The 11957-nt window shown below is 36.1% G+C and overlaps 1 protein-coding gene across 1 annotated transcript; it reads left to right on the top strand.

Moving 5' to 3' along the window:
• Positions 1-314: 314 nt before the first annotated feature.
• Positions 315-2492, top strand: LOC149567079 (pentatricopeptide repeat-containing protein At3g25210, mitochondrial-like). The gene is made up of 2 exons (XM_089820300.1): positions 315-581; positions 701-2492. The coding sequence occupies exon 2, from the start codon at positions 782-784 to the stop codon at positions 1790-1792; it is 1011 nt and encodes a 336-aa protein (XP_089676426.1). The 5' UTR covers positions 315-581; positions 701-781; the 3' UTR covers positions 1793-2492.
• Positions 2493-11957: the final 9465 nt, after the last annotated feature.

Raw genomic sequence — 11957 nt, 5'->3', positions numbered from 1 at the left:
TCCTAAGTTTTGATTCTCAATAAAAAAACACATGACATAGTCTCAAGTAAAATTTGAATATGATATAACACCCTTCAATAAAATATTATACATAAGAACCAAAAAGAAGTTTAATTTTGATTAAAACCCCTTTAACAGAATATTATGCTTCAAAAATAAAAAACTTATAAGTCACTTCAGAAAATACCAGAATTTCTAAAATTCATACTCTAATATTAACTAACTAATAATCTACATTGTAAATTACTAAAATTACCAACCTAATCTTATAAAAAAAATTGACATAAAAAGCCCATTTTATCCCCCCTTCCTGCAACTCCCAGAGGCAAAAGAAAATCAATTTATTAAAAATAGCCATATCGTAGTGGCGGAAGGGATTCCGTTGTAATGGGTAATCGGGGTACACATAGCAGTCCTAATTTCAGGAGAAGGATGGGGAATTGATTTGCGATACCATTTACAGAAAAGAGTGTTTCAAGGAGCAAAGGGCAGAGACGGAAAATTTTTGATGGTGGGCCTCATGAATAACGTGTGCAATAACCTCGGCTTTAAACTCAGACTTGTGAGAAACATATACCCAAGTAGGTTTTCTACACATCTCTCCCCTCTCTTGTTTATGCAACTCTCAATACCTAATACCCATTTTCAATCCTTGCCCTCATGTTTAGCATTATTATTGTTCTCCTCTTCTTCTGTAAAGTCGAAATCTACAGCCAATCATGGAAACGATCTCCGTCAGAGAATCCCCGGTGAAAGAAGAAGCTCTTTGGGCAATGCCCATATGATTTCTGCTGGTGGGCACAGCTACAAGGAAAGTGAAGCACAGTTTGAGAAATGGACACAAACACTCCAAAGGGGATTCCAGCCAGAAGATGTTGCAGAAGTTTTGAAGCAGGAAAGGGACCGTGAGGTTGCTTTTGATATTTTTCGGTGGGCTTCTCAGCAGAAAAGGTACAAACATAACCACCTAACATATGAACACATGATCCGAAAACTATCTTCTACACCTACGTTGCAAAAAATGGAGATCCTTATTGATGAAGTGATGGCTGGAGTTTGTGATGGCAGCGAGTCCCTGTTTAACACTATTATTTTTGCCTGTATTCAATCTGGCTGGTTGAGTAGGGCAATTAGTGTGTATAGGCACATGTGGAAAACCCCAGATTGTAAGCCCTCTCTGAAAACGTACAATCTATTACTCAGCGCTCTTGTCAATAAGAAAAACAATAACAATTCTTATATCAGCCACATGCATATGCAGAATATGCGAGCTCTTTTCAAGCAAATGATCGATGGCAATGTTGCTCCTGATATTTTCACCCTCAATGTTATGATTAAAGGTTATGCCAAGTCCTTGCACATGAATGATGCTCTCAGAATCTTTCATCAGATGGACCTCTATGGATGCACTCCAAATGCACATACATACAATTATTTGATCTCAGGACTTTGTTTGCAAAGTAGGACTATCAATGCCATGCAGATTTACGAGGAAATGATTGTTAAAGGGTTTGCTCCAAGTAACATGGTTTATAACTCGCTCATTAACAGTCTGTCCCTTGCTGGGGAATTGGAGCAAGCAATTGGAATCCTCAGGGAAATGGTAGACAAACTGGGAGTTCCGGAGTTTATTACATACAAGACACTTGTTGACGGACTTTGCAGAGAAGGCAAGGGGTTGGAGGCTAAAAAATTGCTGATTGAATTTCGCCAAAAGGATCGTTCTTTGGATGGGATTTCTTATAGGAAATTACTCAATCACTTGTATTCAAGGATCGAGACAATAAACTGAAAGGGATGAAATGCCTTGGTGATTGAAATGCTTTTCTAAATCCATTGCCATTCTGCATGGTCAGATGGAAGAAACAACAGGTCAGTGGTGTGCACAATACTTTGCTTGACAAAAGTTTGGTTAGCCATTAAAGAAACTCCAATCTAGTCACCATGGCAGATTCTTGGAAAAGGGTTTTAATGCTAATGCCTATCCTATATGGAAGGAAGCAAAATGCCCATATTTTCTACGATGAAAAAGAGTCAAAGGTTCTGGGCTTGCCTAAACAAGGGACATGTCGTTTGAAACAAAATAATGTTTTAAGAATAGAGCCAGAGAAATGATAAGTTGATAGCCAATAAGTTGAGTGTCATCGATTGTCAAAGTCTGGCCATAACTGTTGGTGGCTCTATGTAATTGCCTAAACAAGGGACATTTCGTTTGAAACAAAATAATGTTTCAGGAATAGAGCCAGAGAAATAATAAGTTGATTGCCAATAAGTTGAGTTTAATCCATTGTCAATGTTTGATCTTAACTGTTGGTGTCTCTATGTAAGATTTTATGGTTTATTCTTATGGAACAAACTGAAATGCCAAGTATATTGTTGCAAAAGTTCATAAATTATGTGGAAGACTTGGTAAGGACAAATTTAATGATTTTATGTTAATTATGTTTCAACTGGGAATTCAATAAGTATTGAATTGTTGTTTTCCTTCTTCATTAATGGTGAATTGATTGAATCTCTGGACAATCTTCTTTTCTTCTGTGTTTCATTTTACAATTAACTGTTGCTGCAATGTTATACTGTACTATCAAAAAGAGCTGATCTTTCTTTTGTTTCTTGTTATTTTCATCTTTGAGCTTGTTAATAAATTATTGAATTGAATGTGCTTTGTTTTATGGTAATGGAGTGATGCAGCGAGAATCTGAGGGTACCCCTCCTCGAGGTAATCTGGATCCCTGCAAATAACAACACAACGAAAACATAACAACAATGCAAGATCTGATACCAATTCTCAACACTTTATTCACATAACAATTGTTTACATAGAATGTGCGCGGCTGTAAGGCCTTTCGGGTTAGGGCCAAATATAATAGCAATTACAAAAATAGTTCTGCAAGATCTCTCAAGATCCAACTCAAGTCCTAGCGAGTCCAGATTCACACTTTGAAAGAAACCTCCAAGGAAGATCTCAACTTGTGTTTGCAAGCCCACGAAGCAATCTCCTTGTTTCCCAAGCCTCAGCTACTAGCTCTTCAAAGTTCACTCCTCTGCCACATCCTCTTCTCCAATCTGGATGAATAATGCTCTAAGACTCCACAAAAACCCCCTACTTATACCCAACTAAGCCACAAGTCGGCCTCCAACAGATATTAAATACCAAATGCCTTAAAAGGCTTACAACACTTATTAAATACATCACGAACAATCAACCAAGACCAAAAAATAGGTCCACACAAACTCCAACGGTCGATCCATATCACGTTCCCAACCCTCAAGCAATAAATGCTCCAAATCATTTGAACAAATCCACGACAACTCCATCTCGCAAGCCACACTGCCGAGCGTCAGCAAAATGACAAGCATTGCTGAGCTCCCACAAGCATTGTCGAGCAGCAGTATATGCCGAGCACGAATGAAGATGCTGAGCAAGCCTTTAGAGACCGAGCCCCATCAGTGACTGAGCTCCTCGGCGAAAATTACACTAAATAACGACCAAGCACTACTCCTTTGGTGATCGAGTCCACAACTCCAAGCGAAAATCCCTCCAACATGCAGGATTTCCAACAACCCTAGGATGCTCCTGCATCATGGAGTAAGTGAATTGGAAAATATTTTCTGTTTTGAATCAAAGAATGCCTTGCATTCAGTTTGGACCTTCACAATCATTTTCCTTCATGGATGGTTTGAAATCCAGAAGGCATACACTGGCTTATACTCTGATCTTCCTATTAATTTATGTGAAAATTTGTAGGCTTTGTGCCTGTTTAGGTTATTCAGTTGGTTGCAGTTCCTGTCTTTTGGATTTACAAAATTCTCTTTTTTCAATTATTTTTATTATCAAACTATAAACATTTTTTTTGACTTAAAGTTTATTTTTTGGGGTTTTGTCAGCATAAGAAGAACAATATTTTGGAGAACAAAGGCAGTGAGGCAATTCAAAATTTTGTTAGCTTTGAAAAGACAAATTTGATGACTACATGCTTTTTTCTCTCAAAGTAGAATGTCCATGCTTTTTTCTCCCTCAAGTAGAGTGGGGATTAGTTTTTTGGCCTCGTATATTATTAGTCTGCAGAGGATTTCGTTATATTTATGTCCATGCTTATATGTGAGATGCTAGTCTTTTCTGTACAAAAGTAGCAAATTTTGTTTGTTTTCAGGCCATTGCCTTTTGAGTTGTCCCAAGAAATTTTGGAGGTCTACCAAACACACATGAAACACCACTCCTGCTGCACAAGAATGTTGTTCATAGTGACCCAAGAGGCACATGCATTATTATGTCAACCCTGTCCACATTCATTGAGTATAACCTCGTTTCCTCCAGTATCCAGTTAAGCAACAAAACCATTGAATGCTCTAAGAGCAACTATTGTTCCACTAGAGACAACTCAATAATACTTTGGAATCTCTACTAAAATCTTTATTTAAACAAGAAGTTACTGGCGCATTGAATCCAGAAATGTTCATTTGTCTCCATACCAGCTCCTTTGCACATTGTGCCATTAGCTAACCTCAGTGACACAACCTTCTACCACTGGCAGTTACCAATGCATCACATGTGCAACAACCATGACCTTTGCATACAAGCTCTTTCTACAATGCATAGTAGAAACAGTAGATGACATTGCTGATTGTAGCATGCATGCTAAAGTCCTAGAAGAACACTTTCCTGAACTTATGAAAATGCTATTTGAAAACAATAAAAAAGACGTGTCTATAGTTGTGCACCTCATAGACAGGTTTGGAATTCAAGGCATGTTCTTAGTTGCCATGAACAATAACGTCCTTTCCATTGCAAAAGAAACCAACAATTTAAGATCCAGAGACCTACTCTCTTGTATTCTCATAAAAATACAAAACCTTGATTTCAAAACAGTGTTTATCCTCTAATCTTCTTGTTCGTTGCAAACTTGTCCTATGTAAATCACATTGTTTATGAAAACAACTTGTTGTCTGTGCAAAGAATGTGTTTTACTATATACTCTTTTCAAGGTAATGCTACTCATTCATTCATTACTTTCTCCACGCCATCCACCTTTGATATCAAACGTCATTCTTAATTAGCCGTCCAAGTTATAACTGCTTAATAAAGGTAACCCCTGAAGTACTAAATTATAGATTTAGTGAATCCATTAAGTGCTTCGTGGAGGACAACACACAGACAAAAAACAGTCTCTATTTTGGTTTCCTGCTAACCAATATAAATAATATTTTGCAAATAAAGCCTATGCAAAATGAATACAAAATTGACAACTTAGTTTTGGTGAAATAAAAAACTGAAATTGTTCACATTCAAAACTGCAGGTATTAAACATTATGTCTATGCAAACTACTGTTTATCTTTTCAATTACTGTATGTATCAGGTCATGTTTCAGCTATGTAGGACATTGCCCATTCTGACCATTAGGAAAAGCATATGACAACTATTGGTAATGCTTTGGATTATATAAATTTATGTTGCCGGTTTTCAAAAAATTCTTGCACATCTTGTTATAAAGGAAATTTTAATTGATGTGATATCTGATATTCACTTTGATTTCAGAAATTTAACCAGTATTTGATAAGAATCTTGCACTTTTTACACTAGAAGGTTTTCACTTTATTATTCAGCTTCATTTTTTAAAGTGAACTATGCTTCACAGTTTTGCCAATGGGGATGTTATCAAACTTTTGTTGACTACTGAATCCACTTACAAAGATGTTAGTAATATGTATCAAGCTTTGATACTTTAAACATCGACAACCAAGATTCAAATTAGTTGCAACTTATCAGTTTTGAAAATCTAAACTGTAAGCTTTCATTTGGACTAAAAAAATCTCAGTTAGACCCATCATTCAATCAAGATAAATTATAATTTGACAAATAATGGGTTCCTATTCTGTAATATTTATTAGTATCATAAACCCGTAAAATGCTAAAAACTCAGTTCTATCTACAACTGCTCTTGCCAGCTTTGTTCTATATCTTAGCTTTGTTTCAGGTTTACCTCCAATTTGATTACCAGTCTGTGATCTTGTATCTACTCACCTTTTTTCTTTCAATGTATATACTTTTATTCCTAATTAGTTTTTATACTCCTGCTTATTTATAAAAAAAAATTCTTAATTTTATTAAATGAATATATTTTCAATATCTATGCTTAAAGTAAAGGACAACCCAGATGTTTATAAAAACCAATGCTTGCCATATATATTAGGGCGCTGGCTAATCTCCAGACAAAATGCACTAAAGACAAAGAAAAGTCAAACTTAATTTTTTTTCCAGATTTACAAAAATACAGTGATTTTTTTTCAAATTTTTGCTGTTTTCGACTACAAACTATGCAGATCATGAAGATCAAATGCTGGAAATTTCAAAAAAATCCATGATGTTTTCGATTTTTTAAATTTTGGACAACGGTGCATTTTGTCTGGAGCTTAGCCGCGTCCATATATTAGTGCTTTATTATTATAATCATCATTATTTGATAGGTTGCTTGATTCCCAAGGGTTGGAAGGTAATGCCAATCTTCAGAAACATCCATTATAACCTAGAAGTTTTTCCAAATTCCCACAAGTTCAATCCTTCTAGATTCAAGGTTGGTGCTTGAGCTTTTGAGGTTTAAACTGCATTAAAATTTGTTCATTCGTCAGCATGGAATGATATCTGTCTAAATAAAAATTCTGAATCTTGATTGTTGAGTGGGGAATGAATAACATGTGCCTCCAAAGCCAAATACTTTTCTGCCAGTCTTTCCTATAGGAAGTTACTCAATCACTTGCATTCGAGGAGTGAAACAATGGACTGAAAGGGATGAAATATCTTGATGATTGAAATGCCCTTCTGAATGCATTGCCAATCAATTTTCCAGGGCAAAGTTCATGGTCATGTGGAAGAAATAGCAGGCCAGTGGTGGGCACAATACTTTGCTTGACAATAGTTTGGTAAGTCATGAAAGAAACTCCAATCTGGTCATCATGGCAGATTTTTGGAAAAGGGTTTTAGTGCTTATGCCTATCCTATATCGAAGGAAGCAAAATGACCATTTATTCTACAATGAAAAGAGACTCAAAGTTCTGGGCTTGCCTAAACAAGAGACATGCCATTTGAAACAAAATAATGTTTCAGGTATAGAGCTAGAGAAGTGATAAGTTGAACACCAATAAGTTGAGTTTCATGAATTGTTAAAGTTTGACCTTAAGTTAGTTGTTGCTGGCTCTCTATGTAAGATTTTGTGGTTTATTCTTATGCAGCAAATTGAAATGCCAAATACATAGTTGCAGAAGTACACGAATTATGTGGAAGACTCGGTAAGTACAAATGTAATGATTTTTTTTGTTAATTATGTGTCACCTGGTAATGCAATTAGTATTGAAATGCTCCATTAGAGCTTGAGTATTGAATAGCTGTTCAAGAGGGGTAACCGGCTAAACTTCATAACCCTTCAGCAAGATGCAAGGATATTTAAGATGAAGACATCATTTACAAGGCATGAAGGGAGATGAAAGTATCTACAACAGTTGGGGATCTGGTAAACATAGTGGCAATCCAAGCAAGCGAAAGCATTGAATAAAATAAGAATAAATTGATCAAGGAAGATTAGATCTGATATAAAAGGTTCTACATTTAGGTAAATAGCAGACTTGTGAATTAACAAGTATACCCCAAGTACGGGACATTACAATTGGTATCAAAGGGCCGTTCTTGCTAGCTTGAGGGATAGAGAATAGTTGATGCAACTTAGCTCAAAGGGCTTTGTAAAGAGAAAGGAAGAAGCTTACATCCACCAATAAATAACTTTACATCCATCATCACCTCGAGCAAACAAATGGGAAACGTATTAAGGACATTCAGACCTTCATAGAGCAAAATACTCAAGCTCTAATGGAGCAAAATGAAAGCAATGAAGAATGAATCAAATTCTCCTCCATGCTATCCAAAGCATGCATAACAACAATTCTAGATTCAACCGTAATTTACGACGTGTTCTTGGGACCCAAAGTTGGACACCTATTTTTCATTTTCACCCACGAGAGAAGAAAATGCCATCAAATTCACTACAGGAATATAGCCTACGAGTGGTGGCATCATGGCCTTATTATACGAGACCATCAACATATAACCACTTATGATGAATTCACCTATAATCTTATCATAAGATTTGACCAAGGACACCTCTAGTGATATTTTAAAGAACCATTACAATCAAAACAACATGGAATTGTGGAAAACTATGTTGTTGAATACCAAAAGCTATCGATCATGGTACTAGAAGTCTCTTGAAGGAGACTTACATACCGTTTAGTCACAAGATTAAAAGAAACTATCAGAGGCTTAGATCCTACACCACTTGAGGATGCTATCCAGAAGGCACTAACATTAGACTCACATCTACAAAGAAGAAAAACATACAAAGAATTAACTTCTAACTTTCATCTAACTTTCATACCAGTAACCAAACCTTTTTACGAATAGGGTGAACAACAAAAACCTTATCCCCCTTTGTCTTACAATGAAAGAAAGGAGCTCATGAGAAAATGATTGTGTTTCCAATTCCAGGGAAAATGAGAATATGGGCAAAATTGTAATCAAGGAAAATTTAAAAGATAACAAGAAGACCCAAAAGGGAAAGATTTGTGCTTCACATGCAAGGAAGAATGGAGCCCATGGTACATATTTGTGGGAAAAGAAGCCAAATATGATTGAGGCAATGTCTGACAGAGAAGCAAAAGGAAACCCAAGCAAGAAAACAAGTCACTACAAAGATCTCAAAAACATCTAAATGTGAAAAAGGACAATAAGCAAGTGAAGCTTCGTGGAGGAGAAAATCTAGTAGTTCTGACACCCTTACATCCTAAAGATCTAGAAACATATTATGCGACCACTGTCCACAGTAAAATTTGCAACATGTCAACTTGAAACCCTCTTCATAGGACATTATATAGATGTATGTCGTACTCCAAATCCTCATCTTAATAACGCAAGGAGAATAGTGAGGTGAGGTTATGGTCCTCTTTTTGGCTCTAAGTGGTTTATGGATAGTAAGGCAGGGTCATGCCCCCTTCTTGGTTCATGGAGTAGAAAAGTGTGGCTAGGCACTCTTTTTGGCTCTAAGTGGTTTATGAGTAGCAAGGCAGGTTAGGACCCCTTCTCCGCTAATGGGAGCAGAAAGGTGGGGCTAGGTCCTCCTTCTGGCTCTAAGTGCTTCTTGATCAACAAGGTGGGTAAGGTCCCCTTCATGGCTAATGAGAGTAGTAAGGCGAGGTTAGGCCCGTTGGAGATACAAGATTGGGAGATATCTTTCTCTGTAAAAATTCAAATTAAATAAAGAACTGATGTAGCAGTCTTGGTAATGTGTTGTTATTTCATATGTGTGTGTGTCAAATTAAAATAGACATCCAAAATGTATTTTCTACATAGTCATCTTATTTGTAACGACTGACTCCTTAATCACTAGACAATGAATAGTTCATCAATGAAGAGTTCGACTTTTCATGAGGAAGATAAGTTGATAAGTTTGGGCAAGCATTTGATCGGGTATATTATAGTTTATATTCTTTGGTTGAGGATGATGAATGTAGTATTATTTTTTATTTGCTCCAAGGAGATCAATATGTAGAGGAAGTATTTATTGTTTTATACTCACATGAAGAGACGAGACATATCTATTGTTGTATGAGACTTGCCTTGTATAAGGCCTGATTGTTGAATGCAAAATTCTACACTATTTTATCTAATATATAAGAGATTATTTGTTGGGTTTTCTCCCTCGAGTAGGAGGGTTTTCCCAAGGTAAACATTGTTTTTATTGTCTTGTGTACTGCTTTTCTGATTGCTTTCATTTCTGATTATAAAAAAACATGGTATCAGAGCAGACCCTCCTCCTAGGCTTGTGAGATTTCAGAAACATTGTGCAGGTTTTTGGGTGTGAAAGATTTGTAGATGCCAAAGATCGACGGAAGCAAAGGGAAATTCGTGTAGAGTGAAGGCCCTTTATGTATACCTACTTCTTGGCATGGTAGCCTTGGTACTCATTTGAATGGAGGAAAAGATGCCCACAATGGTTGCAGCAGGACATCACATCACAAAAGATGAATTTGAAAAGGGGTTTTGGTTCCTAGGATGGAAAATATATTGACTTGATTTAGTGTTAATGTTGTCTAGTGGAGAAGAAGGTGCATGACTAAGAACTATGCAAACGGCTAAATTAAGAATGAAGAGCGGTTTGTAAATTGTTTAACAAAGATGTTACTTTTGAAGATAATCTTAGTTTGTATTGTCATTCAAGCTATTGGAAGGTAACTTTTCTAAGTCTTACATAATACCTGGGGTGTTGAAGGACTGGAAACATAGATGTTGTGGCACACAACAAAGACAAGAAATTAGTAAAAGCACCGAGTAGTTTCTATCAACGATATTACTGTGAGCAAGGAGTGACATTAGCTGAAGGTGGTTGCTAATAGGATTTTGGGTCAGTAATTACTGGGATCAAGAGTTTCAAAATAAATGTTGGGTTGTGGAAATTTCTTGTTTGAGCTTGGACCAATGAAGGATTTTTGCATTTTCTAAGTTTTACAAATTGGTTTATGTGGGGAGTCCAATTTAACCATAGCACGATCTGCTATAGGACATTTTTTTGATGTTTTATCCATGAAGGGATAGACTTGAGTATCCATGCGGATATGAATGGAATATTAGAAAATAAAGACACAAGTATTGCATACCCTTGAGTAATGTTTTCTAGTTGTTAATTCATACATTAGAATAGCGAATCATATATGCTTCTAGCTTTGGTATTTCTATTTGGGATAGGTTGATACCATGAACTGTTAGTAATCTCTCTAAAATGCCTCTAGGACGGAGTGAGGAGTGCTTGGTAAAATGATTGCATTGGAAACTAAGCTTTATGCGTATGGATTATACATCCATCATAGCATCCAAAACTATCCATTAGACCCATTTACTTAATCAACCAGGGACGTAAACTTGAAATGATGTCTACAAGGTATATGCTTTAAACCTCTTTAACTGTCATTTTCTATCCTATGAAATTAAAAACATGAATACTTAATCTATGTGCCAATGTAAAGAACCTTAACTAAATGACAGAAATTAAATACAAACATAACTATACATTGTTTGCCTTTGCGCAGGAACAACTATTGGTTTTGTTACCAATGGCTACAGGAACAACAAAGGTCTCACTTAATCTTATTACAAGGGAAACTATTTCTACCAGCTAAGTTCACTTACCAAGTGGGCCCCCTTGGAGTGCCCCCTTGGATAAGTGAACAATAACAATTATAAACTTAAAAGATTAATGCACAACAATAACAACTTGTATTGATATCAACTCATATAAATATTACAAACTAGAAATGATAGCTTATACTTGAAAGAGAAACGTTGTTGCAATTACAAACTCTTTTGACCTAACTCATAGCCTTATTCAACAAATTATTTAAAACAACTACAAAAAACTAACTTCCTAAGATCTAGCTTCAGCGTCGAGAACTTAGCAATGCAATTAATTACACCATGGTATGCATCTTCAATTGAATGAGTCTTAAACACATGACATAATTACTTCTGGATTTGTGCAGCAGTTGGAAGCTAAGCTGACCTGATCTTCAGCATCTCATAAATATGAGGTAACCATATAACTGTACTATTAATGTCTCCGTATGCACTCCTTCCTTTGACTTATTCCTGCAATCAGATTAGTACACACGCAATAATTCGCAACACAAATTTACTCCATTAATCCATGATAGACATTCAATACGCATATCAATCCTTGGTCACAATGCATAGCTACAAGAACCTACCCACTAAAAGTAAGAAAGGAAAAAGGGTATGCACATCCATAGATCATACATATACAATCCCTTTTTTCTATATAAGTTCTAACCATAGCAGTACATTTACGAAATCATATAGTGTCACGAAGCTTATGAAAAAGCAAGGCAGTTATAAGTTTAT

The sequence above is a fragment of the Cupressus sempervirens genome, chromosome 3 (genome assembly GCF_028749045.1).
Source record: "Cupressus sempervirens isolate cs-2001-9-10 chromosome 3, ASM2874904v1, whole genome shotgun sequence".
Taxonomy (NCBI): domain Eukaryota; kingdom Viridiplantae; phylum Streptophyta; class Pinopsida; order Cupressales; family Cupressaceae; genus Cupressus; species Cupressus sempervirens.
The sequence above is the reverse complement of the archived record's forward strand: the minus strand, read 5'-3'. Positions and strand labels throughout refer to the sequence as shown.